We start from the raw sequence: 20,366 nt of genomic DNA, 5'->3' as shown, positions 1-20,366 counted from the left end.
ATCACCGCAAACTTACCGCGTAACTTCTATCTCGTACCATATAATTCCAATCTGTGCCACGAATGAAACATCGAAATTGAGTCTTAACTTGTTGTAAATAGCTGTTGAAGTTATGTGGTTCGCTTGTTGACACGCTTTGGCAACTTTTGGAAGTAATTCCGCATTCCAAAGAAGATATTACATGTCTGTCATATTTTGCTTTGCAAATTAATTTAGAACCATATGTATAAAGGGCCGTCGCACATAACACCATTTGTCGTAACGTGTTTTGTGTACGGAGGCCATATTAGTATAGTAGTGGTCCAAATACACCTCTCAGTGATCGTTGGTTGTTTATTTGTGCCTCGTTAAAGAGCATTAGTTTAAATATTTACGTTCCTATTGTTTTAATTATTTAATTATGTGTAGTCAAAGTTGTGGACTGTTGTATATATAGGCGATACAAACATAAAAAACCTGCTTGCAATTTATTCTACTGGCACATATAAATATTTGATTATTTTTATAACAGTTAACTGTCAAAACTCAATGACATCGCACTTCCGAGACAACATATTTGAATTAAGAATAAATCTTTCCAGCAAGCACTGTTATATGAAAATAATGTGAAGTTTGTCTATAGATTGACTATTAGCTATATTCACAGCAGTCATAACTTTGTATATAAGTTTGAATGGCGGGAAAATTCCACGATTCATATTAAATTGCCTACTAGTACTATTTTAACAGTCACGAGTTTCAACTTTTACTGTAGAATCTCACCTTATTTATTTGGCGTTTCAATTCAAAAAAAATATCCAAAGACACTGTTAATCTAGAGGCACTATATATTAGCATATTAGGTACTTAGTAAATTGCGAAAACACAAACATATTTAAGAACTTAATAAGCCCCTCGTAAATGTGTTTGTGTATTCGATAGGTTTAGTTCGTGGATTGATAATATCCACATCAGAAATGTGATATTATTGAGTCTTTGTATAAGTCTCTATTAGGTAATATTTTATTAAAATAAACAGCTTTGCAATAGATATAGACTTTTATTACAATCACATTAAATACTCAGTCGATACAATTAGAACTTGCTACATATGAACTTTATCAAGCTTTTGATTTTGACATGACTTCGGTATGTCAAAATCTTAACACGTTTTTGACAAAGGGATTTAAAGTTTACGCTTGTGTAAACTAAATTTTACCTTAAGGTAAGGCCGACAAGTTCTACAGTACATAAAAAGTCAATAAGTTGGTTCATTTTACGTTCGTTAGAAATCACAGTTTTTAATAAGTTTGCTAATTATAATCCCAATTTAGATAATATTTTTAACTTCTATACTCCATTTCTTGTAATTTCTACCAATAAATTTTACGATATATTAAAATAATAATAGCACATTACTGTTACACACAAACCTTTGGGTTTGTTAAAAAAAAACTATTGTAATCATAAATAAAAAAAATACCCTTAAATACTACTTGTAGTCTTTAAACTTCGAGTATACAATTCAGAAACAAGTGGTTTCGAGCCTCCATTTCATTCCAAAATCTTCCAATAAAGTATATTATCGTTACTGTAGTGATACCTACAATCACTGCGATGACATCATATCGAAGTTATTCCGACCGATATAGATACCGGCAAACATCTTGAACAAATGTCATTGCCTAGAAGCGATTTTTAGGTATCACTGGGAGGGGGCGACGGGAGAGTGATGTGTCGATCTCGTGATTGGTAAATGAGTTGAAGTTTCTGTCCCGCGCTGTATACGATGCGCAAACTTTGCCCCACTCACTTGTTTAATGCTCAAGAAGTTTGCCGGTATCAGTACACATAAACGACTTTTTGGCCTTAGCCCGTAAGATTGCTGGAGGATCCACCCTTTAGGATAGGGGAACTGCACACCCCACAGTACCGTACTATCACTGTTTTATATACTAAGAATACAGAGGAAAGTGTACTCGAGAAGTAGACACGTTTGCAGGTTAAATATTTACAATTTGCCAAATAAGCAGTATGGTGCCTTACTTTGAACGTAAACTGGTCCAGCGCATTGTAATAACATGTATTTTATGCAAAATGTCAAACTTTGACGGTTATGACCAATGTCAAATCCCGTCTTGCGCGTCAATATATACTATATTTGCATACAATAATTTATAACATATTTACATAACATGCATTTCTCAAAGATAACAAATTCAAGGCTAAATTCGATAAAAATAATTAAACTGATAAACTTTGTTTTTTTAATCCGATATCTATATAACATAACATTAACGTCAAAAACGGATAATTATTAAAGATCTATGCAATTTTATAAAAACGGAAGTCTAAGATTCGATTTCCGGCAATATTATTGTTCTATAAACACAGACGACTTGCCTGAAAAAACCTGACGAAATAGAAACTGTTCGTCCCATGCGTTAAGACTAAACGACTTAATATAAAATAACTAAATTTATATGCAGCTTGTCGTATGCACAAGAAATTGCAATTTAATTATAAAAATTAAATTGCAATTTCGTGAGCCGTTTATTTTAACTAAATTCACACGATAATAAACCTTACACACTAGAGTCAAACTCATATTTCCTATGACGTGATCTCACAACATATCAGGACATTTCTAGAACTTTATAAATTGTGCTACTAAGTATGGGTGTTACTTATTATTGCTACTATTCGTAATTATTGAAACTATTTTTGGAAGCGTCCAAGTATTAAGAACTTTGGGTTCTTGTTCTCCTCTTGTATAACGTTACGTTGCGGGGATTGATTTACTCGTCATTGTTAATATTATTTTCGACTTTCCAGTACTTGAAACCATATAATGGTAACTGAAACGTTTGGGGTTTCGTTGTATATATGGGGAAACGTTGGAGGTTTTGGGTAGGTCAAGAATCTCCAAAAATTGCGTGACGTAATACTTGAACGCTCACCCTTTCTCACATTCTTGTCAATAATTGCAACGAATAAATAAATAACTAAAAGCTCACGTATACACGCCTTCCCCTATAACATTAAGTCTAAAAGCGCCCGCTTCCTGCGATGACATTTGTAAATAACCATGCTTGCGATAAACCCGTGTTAGTTATGAATTGATGTAACGTTTAAATACGATAACATATTTTTTATAATCACATATATTAAACTATATTCACCTAATTGTGCGAACAAATAATTATTTAACATCTGAAACAAAAAACAAATAGACTTAGAAGAATTATTTGGTCAAAAAAAAGTCGGAGGTCTTTAAAGACACTCCCTGCCTCCTCATCACTCCACCACCACTTTACATTTACAAAAACGGGGCGGGGATTGAATTACGCGTTATTGTTAATATCACTTTCCACTTTCCAGTACTTTACACCACATAATGGTAAGTTATAGGTATAAAGAGTCACTGGGGGTGGTCACGAAACGTTTTACTATTACACAGAAACGTTACGGCGCCTTTCAAGGGGGGGTCAAGAATATCTAAAAATTGCGTGACGTAATACTTAAATGCTCCCTAAGGGGTCTTCAAGAGAAGAACACAGCAGCAGTTTCGCAGGTACACATGGACGGCGGTAAGTACTTACTATAAGTAAGAGAATATAGAAACCCCGAAATAGATAAAGGTTCGTTAAATTCAGTGCACAATCTATTTAGGTCTGGGCCTCAGATTTCTGTATCTGTTTCATGATCATTTGTTAATGTAATAGGCAAGTCAGATCAGACTTCTGTGCCTGACACGTACGGCATCGACTCTTTTTGGTTCTAAGGCAAGCCGGTTTCCTCACGATGTTTTCCTTCACCGTTCAAGCAAATGTTAAATGCACAGAGAAATAAAATCCTTTGGTGCACAGCTGAGGTCCGAACTTACGACCTTAAGGATTTCGAGGAGAGTTCGCTGAAGTCACTTTAGTCCTTCTACAGCCTTCAACACCATCTTTTAACATTAATGTGCGAAATATTTAAATCAAAGTTTGCCAGTGATATTTTTCCATTACCCATGTCAGTCAGCATAGCAGCCAGTTCCACGACCCTATCCCTGTGATCCCTCATATAAGCATGCGCTTCCCATAGCATGGTCACCAAGTGCACATCAGATCGTTCGTCCATCGCATGTTCGCGTGACATTTGCGGCGAGAACCGGTAGTAGGGAACGCCCAGAGAGTGGCACCACGCACGTGCACGTTCAACGATACGTCCGTCGGATTGCGTCGCCTGAAAAGGAAATTATATTTTAAAAGCCTATCTGATCGTCGGTATGTAGGCGATTAACTTAAAAAAAACTGCACGGGTCACACCTGACTGATTCAAGAGAGTTATCGAAAATTGTGTTTTCCTGGTTTTTCTGGGTACTGGAATATTGTACTTTAAAAAGTGTGTCCTCGATGGAACGATAGACAACAAAAGATAAAATAAAGAATACCTCATTAAGAAGAACAACTAGGTGGAAGAAATTACTAAACTGGTGCCCAAACCCCTGGTGGTGGTTTAGGAAGCGTTCAAGTATTACGTAACTAATTTTGGGGGGGGGGGTCCTCATTGGGGGAATTGAATTACTCGTTATTGGTAATATTATTTTCCACTTTCCAGTACTTTACTTTACACCACATAATGGTAAGTTTTAGGTATAACGAGTCACTGGGGGTGGTCATGAAACGTTTTACTATTGGGTACAGAAATGTTACGGCGCGTTTGCTTAGATGTACAACTAAACCAGTACATTTCCGTCTCATGCTGTCACATTGTGTTTATGCTATGAAGAACAGAGACAGCTACGGTTAAACGGTGCAAGTGATTTATTATTTAAAAGGTGAATAAAATGGTACCTGATCAACTAAAAGCTTTCCAATAGAAGATAATCCCAGGGCAAGTCTGGCTGTGTCCCAAATGCTCTCCGGCTTAAAAACATCTATATCATTCAATTTTGTAACCGGGATCATGCCTGTAAAGGTAAGAAATGATTTAGTAATAGTATTTTTCTGGTGATTTGAATAATTTAGAAAAAATATTTTTTTGGTGATTTAAGTAATTTAGAAAAATATTTTTTTGGTGATTTGAATAATTTAGTAAAAGTATTTTTTTGGTGATTTGAATAATTTAGTAAGAGTATTTTTTTGGTGATTTGAATAATTTAGTAAAAGTATTTTTTGGTGATTTGAATAACTTAGTAAAAGTATTTTTTTTGTGATTTGAATAATTTAGTATAAGTAGTTTTGGTGATTTGAATAATTTAGTAAAAGTACTTTTTGGTGATTTAATAATTTAGAAAAAATATTTTTTTGGTGATTTGAAGAATTTAGTAATAGTAATTTTAAGGGATTTTCTTTGATTTAGTTATAGTATTCTTTATAATAGTTAAATTTTAGCGCATCAAAGTCGTTTAACAATCGATTAAAAGTGACACACAAATTTTGATACATATCACGCATACGCAATACACAATGAAATTCTATTTCATGAGGGAAGATGATGCTGTTTTTGTTATCAATTAGATATTTCTGTAGCCGTCAATAAGTAGATAAAAACATTACATTTTAAGGTTATAATTACCAGTTCCACACGAAACGACCACTTTGAGATGAGTTTTCTTAGCGGCTTCATACTGGCCCGTGGCTTCCAGTGCCAGTCTCACTTCCGCTAACTCAGTCAGTGCGTCTAACGTTGGGTTATTCCCTATTAGACCACCGTCTAAATACCTGAAAGACGGTATTAATGATGAAATAAATATGTTTGGATAGCGAAAAATACGACTCACAAACGATGCTCACTGAAATTCTTTGAATTCAACCTTACAAAACTTGTAAAATTGATATTAATTCTGGGTTAAATATGTTGTTAATCGAAATAGCGTACCTGCCTGAAGCCCGAAAGTAGGAAGGCGCAGCCCCCGAAGCCCTAGCCGCCTGCCACACGAGCTGTTCCGCTGGGGACGGAGGCTCCGCTAAGATTTCCACTGACGAACGGTCGCTGGCCTCTGCTTGAGGACCTAAACAGGGTTATTTTGGTATTTAAGCGTCCTAATACATGAAACTAAAAACTATTTATTCTTTAAATATTAAGGTGACGGTGAAATATAAAAAATCTGTCTATTTCCGAGCTTTCGCGTGCTTTACAGCGTCACCGTGCGTGGCCACGGCAAAGCACGCGAAACGTCGAAAAAAATTAAATTTAAATATTATGTAAAATAATTATAAGTGTATACAAATAGCTTTAATCCGATTGTTTTCTTTCAATGTGTAAAAGCTATGTTAACCAAAGACAACCTATACGTTGGGTAAGTTTTACCGTAAAGACACTTACTCATTGTTCCATTATATTCACACAATATATTTTCAGCCGACTGGTAATTTCTGAAGATGTGCAAGTCAACTGGCTTCCTGTCCGCCAAGACGGCCAGGATCATCAGCTTCGGATTGTCGATATCCGCCATAACGGTCTCCGTACCTGAATTTTTTTATACAAATTCAAATTTCTAAGTTTCTATAAATTCGACATTCTTTGAGGAATTCATAAAGCTAATACGGCAGAGCACGACTGTCTAGGCACTCACTGTTAAATATTGTTAGTAAATACTAGGAAAGTTGGACGAGGGCAGGCACTTTTGGTGTTCATTTATTTCAAAGTAGGCTGGTAAAGACCAAATATATGATATCATTCGATTTGTATAACTAAACAAATTTATAAAATTATTCTCAACAGAAAACATCTGGGGTATATAGAGGAATCCCTTATAATACGGTAGGTTCTACCGTGCAGTATATTTTTGCCCGTCACCGTACGAGCCGCATATAGACCAAAAAGTCACAGCCGGGGTTTGAACCTACGACCTCAGGGGCACCCACTCAAGCGACTAGACCAACCTTACCTTATGCAATATCAATTAATACCGGTACAAACAGAAATAGGATGGAAATAAGACCTAAAATTGCGAGTAACAGCGATCCCACTCACCCAAACACTCCTTCAATATATTCTCAAGCACCTCAGAAGGGTACGGCCTCATTCCCACAAATGCAAATTCCTTCATCCTAAAGTACAGCATCTGACATTCTCTCAACGTCTTCCCGGTGGCGAGGGCCAATGCCAGAATCCCACCAGTACTGGTTCCAGCTACCCAGTCGAAACAGTGTATTATCGGTTTGCCGATAGCTGCTTCGAGGTTTAGTAAGATTTGGACTAGTATTAAACCACGTATTCCGCCTCCATCTAGGCATAGTAAGCTGAAATTCGCTAATAATTACAAAGTGGTACCAAGTAACCAAATCTATACCAATATTATAAAGAGGTTTTTGAGGTTGTAAGATGTTGTCTATGGAACTGCTGTACTGATTTTTTTTTTATATACATGTGTCTTTACTACGACATCATGGAACATTACGATCTAGCCTAATTTAAGACTAATAAGTAATTTAAGTCTAACCTAATTTACTAAAAAGGATTGTAATAAGTAAGTGTCCAATAACGCTACTTATAGTCTCTATTAAAGGGAAGACACTCTGTTCTTGTGTTTTCATTTTTTCATTCACTGTTTAGCACTTAATATTAAAGAACACTAATTCACTAGTTCAAATGGTTTTATCCTTTTCAATCTTCTCACTAGGTCAGTGGTACCAAGGAGTTGAATAGCCTCGACATTCACGTGATGGTGGAGCCTATGTTCGTGTGCTCCAGCAGCCTTTTTTATTAATGTGGTGACGTCCTCTACATTAAGGTCCCGATGGAGGTCGTAATTGCGAATGTACCAGGGAGCATTGACTATTCCCCTGAGCACTTTGTTTTGGAATCGTTGGATTACTTGGATATTACTATTACTGGTACAGCCCCACAGCTGGCAACCATAAGTCCATACAGGTGTCAGGACTTGTTTGTAGATCAATAATTTATTTTGTACTGATAACGTGGAATGCCTTCCGAGCAACCAGTACAATTTAGAGTAACGGAGATCCAACTCTTCGCGTTTCTTTTTAACATGGACCTTCCATCGGAGTTTGGTGTCTAGCGTCATACCTAGGTACTTAGCTGAATTTTGGAACGGCACTTTGACGTTATCAATATATACTGGCAGGTAATTTGATGTTTTGTTGGAAAAGTTTATGTGAACTGATTTAGACTGATTTAGTTTTATCCGCCATTTTTTGGTCCACAAGCCAACAATATTTATGGCTTTTTGTAATTTTACTACCGCTTCCTTTTCAGTAGTCGCCGTAGACATGATAGCAGTATCATCGGCAAAGGTCGCGATAACGTTATCTTTTAGATCAGGAATATCGCATGTGTATAAGAGGTACAGGACCGGACCTAATACACTCCCTTGCGGCACCCCAGCTTTTATTTCTTTTAGTTCTGAATAATCATCATCTTGTCGTACTCTAAACATTCTTTGTGTTAAATATGACTCAAGGATATTTGAAAATTGACGAGGCAGTAATTTCCTTAATTTATGAACAAGTCCTCGATGCCACACTTTATCAAATGCTTGAGCTACATCCAGAAAGACAGTGGAGCAGACTTTTTGTTCTTCTAGTGCTTTTTCAATATTATTTGTGATTCTATGAACTTGCTCTATGGTAGAATGTTTTTCTCTAAAACCGAATTGGTAATCTGGTATGAGCTGCTTTTTGACAATAATAGGGTTAAGACGTTTAAGAAAGATTTTCTCAAATAGCTTTGCTATAACAGGTAACAGTGAGATTGGCCTGTAAGACGTGACTTCGTGTGGAGGTTTTCCTGGCTTGGGAATCATTATAACTTCCGCAACTTTCCACATATTGGGAACATATTGAAGTCGAAATGAGGCATTAATTAAGGTTGTCAATTTAACTACGGCTTTACGGGGGAGATGCTGAAGGACTTCACCCGTAATTAGATCAAAACCTGGTGCCTTATTTTTAATTAGACATTTAATTTCAATTAAGACCTCTTTTGGTGTGACTAGACGGATGTTCAGCTCTTCTGACGTTATTTCTTCGAAGTTAAGTAAATCTTCTTCATCGATTTGAAATATATTTTCTAGATGATCAGCGAACCTCTTAACTTTTTGTATGTTACTTGCAGCCCAATTCCCATTAGACTCTCGTAAGGGAGGAGTATGTGTTGTAGGTTTTTTGATATTTCTTATCGCTTTCCAGATGGAGTAATCGGTGGAACCATCAGAAGTTAATTGGTTTAGGTATCTCTTTATTGAAGTATCTTTATGTATTTTAATCTCTCTCCTCTGTTGTTTAGTGAGGTTATTCAGATGTTTTTTGTCTTCTGGACATCTTGTGGAATGCCATCTTTTTCTTTGAGTTCGTTTTGTCTTTATCAAATTTTTAATCTCTTCTGGGAAGTAGATGTTTTGTACCTTTTTCTTAAATTTTGGAGTATTACTCCAAGCAGCTTGTTGGATGTTCTTTGTAAATCTATTGACTTCTAAATCTAATTGTTCCTCAGTCTTTAAAGGTACTCTAAGGTCTACCATATTGACAAGATAAATTTTGAAGCTGTCCCAGTCCGTATGCGTGTTCACGAGAGATGGATTCAGTTTTCGCTTTATAGGGTCTTCGCCAATTGTGAGTAAGATTGGTGAGTGATCTGAGTTCATATCATAGGCTTCCTCTATTTAGAGAACATTTGGTGATACTTCTCTAAATATGAAGAAATCTATAAGATCTGGTATTTTATTCTTGTCTGTTGGCCAGTATGTGGGCCTTCCTGTGGAAATTGCATCACATCTCAAATTTTTCATAGCATTGAACAGTTCTTTTCCTTTGGTCGATATTAATCTTGATCCCCAGTAGGTATGTTTGGCAGTCGCCTCCCAACACAAATCTATTTCCAAGACTTTCTAGGAGGGTTTTGTACTGGTCGTACTTAAGTGCATGTCTTGGTGGGCAGTAAATAGATGATATTGTTAATGGATACCGCTTCATTGATAGGCTCACAGCCACAGCCTGTATATGCTCTTTTTCATATTTAAAGACCTCATGATGTTTTAAGCTATCCTTTATTATAACTGTACTTCCCCCACTGGATTTATTACTTGGGTGAAGGGCATGGTAGGCATTATATCCTTTAAATTGAATGTATGACTCCCTGGTAAAATGTGTTTCCGATACCAAGCAGATGTCAATGTTTTCATGTTTAAGAATTATCTGAAGTTCTCTTTGGTGTTTTAAAAGTCCATTAGCATTCCATGCCATTATTTTTAAAGCCATTATTGCTTAAGACGTTTGGGAGCAGCTATTTTGGTGCCGATTTCTAGTTTTTTAAGTCTTTCATCAAAGGATGTCAATAATGAAAGTATGGTGTTAATCTTTTCATCCATGCCTGTGCTAGTTATCTCATTTTGTTGTGTTGTGGATGGAGTCTTAGGACCTTTAGTTACCTGGGCAAAGGAAACAGTTTTGGAAACTAATTTTGCTGGTTTTACCGATTTGTCCGTTTCTATCATTGATTTTGATTTTAAGACATTTCTCATTTTCTGTAATTCTTTTGCTACTACACAGCCTCTGTAATTAGCTGGATGTGACTCACCACAGTGAACACACTTCGGTTTCACGTCTTGTGGCTTGTTACAATCGACTGTGAGATGCTTTGCAGTGCATTTCACACACCTCGGCTCCTTGGAGCAGTATTTCTGTGTATGCCCATAAGCCTGACACCTCTTGCATTGGGGAATCAATTTCGGTGATTTCAGTGGCTGTACATCAATTTTGCAGCCAAGTATGGATTTTATTTCGTAGATATTTTTTATGTTTTCCTGATGGTGGAAAGACAGAATAAACATGTTAAGCGGTTCTTTGGTTTTCCAGCTATATTTGACGGCTGCGTCGAAAATTTTAAATCCTTGGCGAGTAAGGTCTTCAACTATCCTTTCAGGCTTGCAAGAAGCATGGAGATTTTTTGCCATTACTCTTATTGGCCTGCTCTGCTTGTTTTCGTAAGAGAACCACGAGGCATCTTCTTCTTTAAGATGTTTTGTGATCACTCTGTAGGTAGCTTCACTATTGGTGTTAATCTTCACCGATCTATTTCTAAGCATTTTTACTGTGAACGAGTCTTTATTCAATTCTTTTTTAAGTAAGGAATCGTAGAATGATTGGTATTCAATTACATTTTCGACAATAATCGGGGGTGGAAGGGGTTCTTTTTTAGGCTTTTCTTTGGTTACTTTATTACAAGTAACTTCTTTCATGGGGGAAGGGGAGGTGTTTAGTTTCCTTTTCTTTCTGGTTTTTTGTCGCACCCATTCCGTTTCTTTAGCCAGTTCTTCTTCGTCCGTCTCATACTGAATTGATTCAGCGGCTGCCTCGTCCCTTTGTGTTAAGGGCTGCTCTATTTTTTTCTCGAGCTGAGCTATTCGTTCCTTCAGTTGATAGACAATAGTTTCCAGGTCCGAGCATCGGGCTCTTTCCTTTTTCAGTTCAGCCACTAGAAATTGCTCGTTTTGGGTTATAATTTCAAAAACACTTGGAGATGACATCATAAATTTAATATAATAATTAAAAATATAAAGACAAAACCTCGCCTTTATTTATTACACAATAACAAATATTAGGTCAACGATTCATCGTAACGCGATCGCGGCGCTGCGTCAGCGCGTTGCACTTATTCGGTCACAATAATTAATACGCGACGTTTCTAACCGAAATGGAAACAACGACAGACTGCTGTACTGATTTAAATAAATATTTTATTAATAGAATTTAAATAGTTATTTCTCAGAGACGTATGTATAACACGAAAAATGAAAATACTTTTTGGTGTTAGTCCGATTTGTATGTCGGAGAAAAAATTTAGTAAAACGTCCTTATGAACCCTGCCTTAACGATGAGAGACATATCATAGCGTTCTAGTAAGAAATAAAGAAAAATGTTTATTATACACAATATACAGGATGTTTAGGTAAAGTAAAGTGCACTGGCCCTAGGATTCGCTGTGTTGTGGGCAGCCAGTCTCTTACTTTTAACATATAAACTGTATTTACCTTTATGGTATCTACATAACAGAAATTTAAACAATTTTTGCACAAAAAGAATATTTTATGAATCAGCATAGGAAAGGTTAACAAGATATTATTTGAGATTTCTAGTAAATGTATGTAATGTGAGTTTTGAAATGTTAGTGATAATTTTGTTGTAAAAGAAGTGGTTAAAGATGACAGGGTCTCTGAAGGAGAGAAGAGAGAAGCGTTAGGCGAAGAAAGTGAGTTTTTTGGATTGTTTATATAAAAAATTCAGAGATAGCATGATATATGTCTAACTTTTATTTTAATATATATAAATCTCCTGTCCCGATGTTTGTCCGCGATGGACTCCTAAACTACTTAACCCATTTTAAATTAAATTGGCACACCGTGAGCAGTCTGGTCCAACGAGATAGGATAGCTTAGATCATTAATTATAGTCACAATTTTATTTTATTGCAAATTATTTGCCTATAATTCATTGACAGTCACGATTATCTGTTAACTGCAAAATATTTTAATAGATGTCGATACTTTTCGACTGGATTGAGTAAGTAATCAATAGATGGCACTGCTATGGTAAACCGACAAACGTGTCATATAAGCTACAATTCAATATCATGATTACCACGTGTTATTGAGGCTAAAGTATAAATTAAATTTATTTTGTAGTAAACGAAATACCGTGAAATTCAATTATTTCTATTTAATTTTTGGTATTAGCATAGCCAACCATTTGTTACTTAGACCGAAGTGCAAATCAAATTCAAATTATAGTGACGATAATACAGTGAAATTATTCTTTCGTGTCACAGTATTAAGGCTAACTGAAACCACATTAAGAAGAAACGAAGTTCGCGGGGGCAGCTATTATATAAAAACTAGTGCTCTGCCACGTCTATCTATCTAATCTTTTTTTACAGAATAGGGCTCATCCGATGTTTAGTCATACCGCCACCCGTTGTGAATCCTAATGCTAGAGGGTTCACGAATGTGTCAAAAACTACTACATTAAATTTATTGCAGGTTTTACCAATATCTATAGAATTATTCATAAGGACGCCGGAGCCGGAGACTCATAGTTAAAGATTCAATACCAATACATACCGTCCTTCATTCTTCAGTGAGCCCAGGGTTGCCGCTTTGTCCATGGTAGAAGCGGTGAGCATACTGCAGACCATATCGCGAGTGGAAGACCTTGCTATCGGTGGTGGTGGAACCCCATTATACTCCCCTCTGGAGGAACATGATGGACCACAACCCGGGATGTCGGAGGTACATCTGGCCATTAATGATAATTTTTTGGTAAGATTCAGGAACAAGATAGCGCCGAATCCCGTATGTCAATAATCATTTTGACTTTGTCATACGGGAGATTGACACATTGACAATTTATAACTTGCAATCCGCGTAATATCATAGATATCTATCTATGATGATACGTGGTGTTGCCATTCGAATAAAATTAATGACACCTGTATTCTTGTGACATTATCTCCGGCATATTTATATATAAAACATATCATATTATTTGATTTATATGTACGATTAAACTCACCTCTTTGCTCCGACGGAATGCAAAACGTATAGAATTCTATCATAATCAGTATTCGCCATTTCAGTTGGTACCAAATGCCTTGCAGTCAAACCAGCGTTGTTTTTCGCTTCCAAATCAGCTCCAAACACAATTAAAGCCTGCACTATGCATATGTTTGTCTGTTTAACTGCTAAATGCAGAGGGGTGTTGCCCTCTTTGTCTCCTGTTTGTTGATAAAAAAATACATTATTTTGTTATTTATGGAGGAGTTTTTATTTAAAACCGCTAAAATAAATTCTTTAACGGACAGAAACAAGCAATATTCTTATGGGTTGCTTTACAAACGTCGCGGCTATAGACAGTTTTGATATGGCAACATTGCAATATACAATATAAATTAGTTATATGTCACCTCGTTATGACTATCTGTCCCTGTCGGGGATTATTGAGAATCATGAAAAAATATGTAAACAATGTTTTGATTTGTGTTTTAATTAAAATTATAGAGCTCGTAAACCACATACAATAATACGTAAAATAGTATTATATTACAATGTATATTACCTATTACTGTTACTATTACTTTTGCCGTTATAATGTACTTCATGTGGCGGTAATGCAAGACACGATATTTACGGCGAGAGCTATAGGAATTGCCTACGGTCATACTAAACACAGCAGACCAGGGCTCTAGAAATAGTGTAACCACAGCGAGCGATAATGATTATAACGTATTTATGTTACTTTATCTCATTATTTAAATTTTAGTAAGGATGTTTAATCTAGTTTACGCAATCAAATATTGTTAATTTAGATCATTTTATTTTTATTTTGTATTCACATCTTAAATTAAGTTCTCGAGTTAATGAAGTTTGATAGAAATTATTCTAGCTTGTTATTGAAACTTTTGCTATGTATTTTTATTTTATGAAGGGGTATGTACTGTGCCTAATATAATTATGTGATTAATATAAATGTATGGATGTTTTAATATAGATCACTATTGCACCAACGTTCGTATTAAATAGTTGTGTACTGAAGAGCATCCTTTCATTACAATACTCGTTTCCTTATAAGGACATACAAATACCAAATACAGATTTATATAATACACAGGGGGCAGACACATTTCTTCTTTATCGTTTAAGATGTAGGTCATGGACAACTTTTTATTTGTTTAAATTCAATCAAGATATCTTGTTCGGGGGGTACAAATTTCATTATAAATATTAAATAGTTAAGTTCACAGATTACCACTAAAAAGTTTAGTTTTTTTTTATTAATTTAGATTAAGGTTCAATATTCCTTTTTTTTTTAAATTTGGTAATGGACTTCATGCCCTGTACTCATTATATATCTTTTTCTATTTTTTCCCTTCATGGTTACATGAAAGAGATCGCATGTTAGCGATAAGGCCGCCCGTTGCATCCCTTATAATATTTATGTGTTTTTTTGTAACGAAGTGTGATTAAATAAATAATTGTTTGATGAAAAAAAATATTACCTGTAGAATGTTCCACTCCTCTAGATAGCAAAGCGGTAGCACATTCCAGTCTCCCCCTTAACACCATAATATGTAGGGCGGTTCTTCCATCAAAGTTTACAGCGTTAAAATCACAGTTCTTGTCGACTAGAGCATCAATGACTTCGCGGGAAATCGCCCAGTGGAGCGGCGTTCCACCACGCTTCATGTCTTCTTCGAATAGTTTGGATCGATTCTTTTGTACCACATCGCCAACAACACCTTAAATTAATAGGAAGTTAATATCAACGTAAGTTTATGAAACTAATATAAAAATTCCTAGAAAATCTGGTTACAAATGTGTCTTTTGAAACAGAGAAGCCGAGAGGGCTCGCGAGTGCGTTGCCTTTGAAGAATTGATACGCTCCTTTCTTGTACTCTAAGTCTAATTGGGTCGAAAATAATTCGAAAGGTAGTTCCAGTATGCGCGGAAAAATCTCTTTCAAATAACGCTCAGTTGCGGAACGACAGACGTCGAGGTGATACGGTTGGAGTTCTTATTTATTTTCGTCAAAAGTTACAGGAGTGTAATTTTAACTAAGGTAAGATTTAAATATTGTATAAAATATAAATAACGAGACATTAAAGAAGTATGTAGTTAATACGAAACTCAATTGAATTTATTTACTATATACAGAACATGATAAGACATTTTTGATATTAAATATATGTTCTAGTCTTGGCTTAAGATTTCTGAATGTATTTATACTTTTTCTATACTAATTTATAATATTTTTCACTTTTTTTTTTCATTATTAATAAGGAAACGTGATCATAAATATAAGATATGTATAAAAAAATATATAACCGTATAATTTCTGTATAACTACACTGAAGAGACTGTGCATTTTATGGCGTTATCGAGAAAGTTAAATAAAGGGAAGAAAAACGTATAGATAATCCATGACTCCTACTTATTAGTCATGGTCAACAACAGTCTACACGTGCAAACAATCCCAATAGAAAGAAAAGAAAGAGAAAGTTCGTATGCATGATGCCGACAGTCGAGTTTATTGCGGGCAACGATAATGAAGCCACATAAGAACGTAAACAGCTGCGCAGTTTTTACTAATTTTAGCAACTTAAACAGTACTTTATTACTCAATTGTTGTCGTTATTGAGAGTGGGTGTAATGTTATATGAATTATTTTCATGCCTATTTAGATATGGCTGTTTGTACGGATATTTGTAAATAAACGCCTTATTATTATTATTACTATGTAGAGTGTATCATTGTATGATAGACAAGCTACGAACGCCGATTTCGACGCTTTAGGGAAGTTCGTCGTTAAATCGAGGTACATGGAGTTTACACTGTATATATAACAAAAAATACATCTAAACTTACTGCAAATCTCACCAAGAATACACTTATGACGATTCATAATAAATAATTCACAACGTATTCGTAAGACAAATAGATTAAAAATGACACAAATTCCATGTGACATCTTAAGTAGCCATCGAATTACTCACACTTAATGTGTCGTAAAATATAATAGTTTATTGTTTATTTTATAAGGAGCAACATTAGGCTTTATATAGAAGAGGTATTCCCTTATTTATTCGAGTTTTATTATGGGTAAACCCCAAAAGCGTTTGAAGCAAAAGATACTTCTTTAACAGAACCAAGCAGTACTGGTTTCGTGCTACTCATCCCTGAATGTGATTACTGAATGAATGAATCACTCTCAGCCGGGTTCGAACCTATGAAGCATTAATGAACTTTAAATGGACAACAAGTCGGCGTGTCAGGCATTAAAGTCTGAACCTGTACTTAAAAAAACAAATGACCACGCAACAGATACAAAAACCTGAGTCCAAGACCTAGAAGGGTGTAGCGTCTCTGGTTTTTTTTTTCTTAAATGGAGATAACTGTTAGTCGCCGGGGTCAGCGAGAGACAGTTATTTTCATTCATTTACAGTAACATTCGTAAAAACATAGATTTCTTTTTTAATTTCGTTTTTTTTAATCATTTCTGTGCCTAAACCTTAACCCGATACGATTATTTTTTTAATAAGATTAGGCATAAGACGAGGGCTTCCCACGTTTTATTATTAAAATCAAGTAATATATGCACACATCTAAAATTTAAACTAAAGGATTCCGTTAGTGAACGTATTTAAGCAATTACGTTAGACCAGGGATATTTTGTTTTAATGTTAATTTAGGTATTACCTAATGCCTACCTAATGGTTAATGGTTAATGGCAAACTCATATAGATAAAAAACCTAGATGAGTTTGTTAACCATAGTGCCAACCGGCCATTATGCGAATTAATAGAAATCGTATTTATTTTTTATATTCATTATAAAATGATTACAGTCAAACTATATTAACGCTGTTTATGTTTATAAAAACGATATTATTTTCCCGCATATACTCTAATGTATCCCACGTAAATGATCATAGATACAAGCTACCGCCTGCTGAGCAGAAAACGGAATTATACCTGGTAGAGCTTGTGTATTGCTAGCAGTCCGTTTGGCAGCTGTTAGATTTACATCAGCTCCAGCCATTAGCAAGGCTCGTACGCAGTCAGGCGCGTCTGCGAGACAAGCCATGTGTAGCGGTGTGTACCCTTGCTTGTTGAATAGGTTTAGGAAGTTCGATGTTTTGCTGGCAAGGGCCTGCAGAAATAGATACGCATATATTCTGCGTAACAAATTATTGATAAAAACAAATGTAAAATTTAAAAAAAATACATTTTTTTTTGTACTGATACCTACAATCTGTACCTACAAACAGTAGGATGACGTCATACCCTGGATCTCTAAGTTATGTAAACTTATATACAATCTCTCGACCTTTGAACCTTTGGTCTGGGCCCATCAGTAGTGAGACTGAGTATCCTCCCTTTAGTTTGGACGACAGTACAGGATCCTGTCTCCTTCCTGTGTCTGTACGTCTTGTACTCAAAGTATCTTAGATAGTTAATAATGTTTATATAAAGTTATTTAGTATTTAATTTATTTATCTGCTACATAAGTAGTATTATAGAAATAAGATTTTATAGCAAATCTTAATAATATGATTGAAAAAAAGCACTCACATTAATAACTTCCTTGTTACTTGCAGCAGCATAATGAAATACAGAGTTGTGGTCGTGATCAATTATATCCAATGATGAATTCATTGATATAAGACTTTGTACCATTCGTACATTGCCTGTTCTAATTGCCACCTGCAATGTGTGTCCTTGGTTTTTTAATTCAACATTTTATTTATAAATGTTAAACATCGCCAAATAAAAGACAGATCAGATCGGTGGATTGGACGGGCCAAGCAAATGGATCCAAATTGTAAAATTTTAAAATGTAATTATGACATGGGTTCCAACTCACAATCTTAGTGTTGAGAGTCATACTACACAGCTCTGAATTAAGTCTTTTACAAGCAACAATAAAGTGTTAACTGTCAACAGCAATTATTGATGCTAAGTCACAATGTTATTTTTTCTTAAATTGGTTTTTATTGACCTTAAATTGAGTTTGGAACTAGATTCCAATATATCAATAATTTGTAATAATTGATTCTAAATATATATATTTTAAATAATCCTACTCACCATAAGTGCAGAGGCTCCTGTACTAGGGTCAACTTCGTCAATGTGTCTCTGAACATCGGGTTCATTAAGAAGTTCATACTGGCCAAAATGTGCAACTATGTGTGCCACAGTCCATGACTTATGCTCGCTGAGAATGTCACAAAGCTTTTGAAGACTTGGGACTGTACACTGAAATACATAAAAAAAACTAATATACATCACACCACTACCCTCTGACTTCTGAGACAAATATTTAAAAAAATCATATTTTAAAACACAAGTTAATTTAACATTAATAAATTGAAACAAAAATTAAACATTAATAAATTACAAAATAAATCCCAATTATCTTCAGAAGATATTAGATATATATATATATATAGTTGTATGTATTCTTAATATAATTGGGTCAGAAATTGACCCTAATATGAAAATGATAAAAATATTAAACTCCAACATTCACATCTCACTTACCTCCTTAGTTATTTTAACATAAATTGGTATTCTGTCTTTGAATGTAATAAATTTTTCTTCAGAAATTTCACGACTTTCTGATCGAAATAAGCTAAAATGCAGATATAATTTTAATAGTTACACAAATTTCCTTATCTTTAATTATTAGTGTTACTATGAATCAAAAGTCCAAACCTGTACATCTGATGCAAGCTTTCTGTAAAGGGTTTATGTAATACAATTTCATAGAATTTATCTTTAGAATTTTTCCCATCATTGGGGATCTTTGGACCATATAACAACATTGAATCATCCCTGTAATAAATTGGTCTGGACACATAATTATCCGGTCTTACTTCGATGACCTTCGTTGGTGGATCTTCAGTTCCGAGCCAATTGCGAAAAACTAAAACGAAATAACGCATAAAGAAAGCATATAAAATATGTTAAAAAGTTCTTGCTGTATTTAATGTTCAACAATCCAACTCTACTTACACGAGTTAAACATTGTTTATATTATAATTTTAATGCGAAATATATACGAATTTTATGCTTTTAATACAGAAGAACTATTATTTTTTCCTTCAAACAATTCCAAATACGCATTTTCGATGTTTTCTCACTTGATGTTGTTAGCACAGACTAGGAAAATCAAGATATATAAATCTAACATCCGGCTGCCATCGTCAAGTGTCAGTTAGTGTATCCGATCTGCTGATCTTTTTCAATCCGATGCCAACTGTAGGGGAATTTCCCCCAAATTTTGGTGTAATCACGATGTCCTGGGGAGTTTTCAGGAGGTACATTTTCTTTTTTATTTCGCGATTCTATACAATTTATATGAAACCTAGAACCGAAGTATTAATATCGGTTGAACTGTATAAACTCACGGGATAAAATAGTATTAATGGTATTCCACGCCGAAATATTGTAAAGGCACTAGTAATTATAAAAATCACAGTGATGTTACGAATTAAAATTCATTGGAAAGAATATCACAAATAGTAACATATACTGGAGATAACAACATTTGTCACAAGACGGCAGTGTCCACAAAGTTGAGCAATTAAACGCTGAGATAGGCATAGCAAAATAACTGAATATAAAAAAATAATCATAAAAAGTGACCCAACAACAAATGATGATACTAAGAAAATTTCCCTCCCTGGTAAAGAGTCCCAACAGACCGCTATCCCAGAAGAAAAATATTAGTCACCGCCTAGCCAAAAATCACAAGTAACAATTAGTACCACAAACAGATATAATTTACTACCTGTAGATCTCACCGACAACGAATCGGACGACTCGTCCTCGACCAAAAAAAAATCAAACCATCGCCTATAATTTTGTATGGTATAGAATAT

General features: G+C 35.0%; 1 protein-coding gene across 2 annotated transcripts in view; it reads right to left on the bottom strand.

Moving 5' to 3' along the window:
- LOC123715538 (85/88 kDa calcium-independent phospholipase A2) overlaps positions 1-19,635 on the bottom strand; it is a 28,786-nt gene extending 9,151 nt beyond the window's left edge. The window contains exons 1-16 of one of the 2 annotated variants that reach the window (XM_045670589.1): positions 19,498-19,635; positions 19,198-19,408; positions 19,024-19,114; positions 18,571-18,738; positions 18,055-18,186; positions 17,455-17,632; positions 14,983-15,222; positions 13,500-13,701; positions 13,049-13,222; positions 6,946-7,214; positions 6,295-6,438; positions 5,848-5,980; positions 5,545-5,690; positions 4,821-4,936; positions 3,993-4,209; positions 3,162-3,192 (exon numbers count right to left, since the gene is read on the bottom strand). In XM_045670589.1, the coding sequence (XP_045526545.1) occupies positions 3,182-3,192; positions 3,993-4,209; positions 4,821-4,936; positions 5,545-5,690; positions 5,848-5,980; positions 6,295-6,438; positions 6,946-7,214; positions 13,049-13,222; positions 13,500-13,701; positions 14,983-15,222; positions 17,455-17,632; positions 18,055-18,186; positions 18,571-18,738; positions 19,024-19,114; positions 19,198-19,408; positions 19,498-19,510 (2,445 nt within the window). In that variant the 5' untranslated portion in view covers positions 19,511-19,635 and the 3' untranslated portion in view covers positions 3,162-3,181. Of the gene's footprint in view, positions 1-1,019; positions 3,193-3,992; positions 4,210-4,820; positions 4,937-5,544; positions 5,691-5,847; positions 5,981-6,294; positions 6,439-6,945; positions 7,215-13,048; positions 13,223-13,499; positions 13,702-14,982; positions 15,223-17,454; positions 17,633-18,054; positions 18,187-18,570; positions 18,739-19,023; positions 19,115-19,197; positions 19,409-19,497 lie in introns of those variants that run through there. The other variant, XM_045670588.1, reaches the window with a different exon arrangement.
- Positions 19,636-20,366: the final 731 nt, after the last annotated feature.

The sequence above is a fragment of the Pieris brassicae genome, chromosome 10 (assembly GCF_905147105.1).
Source record: "Pieris brassicae chromosome 10, ilPieBrab1.1, whole genome shotgun sequence".
NCBI classification, from domain to species: domain Eukaryota; kingdom Metazoa; phylum Arthropoda; class Insecta; order Lepidoptera; family Pieridae; genus Pieris; species Pieris brassicae.
The sequence above is the reverse complement of the archived record's forward strand: the minus strand, read 5'-3'. Positions and strand labels throughout refer to the sequence as shown.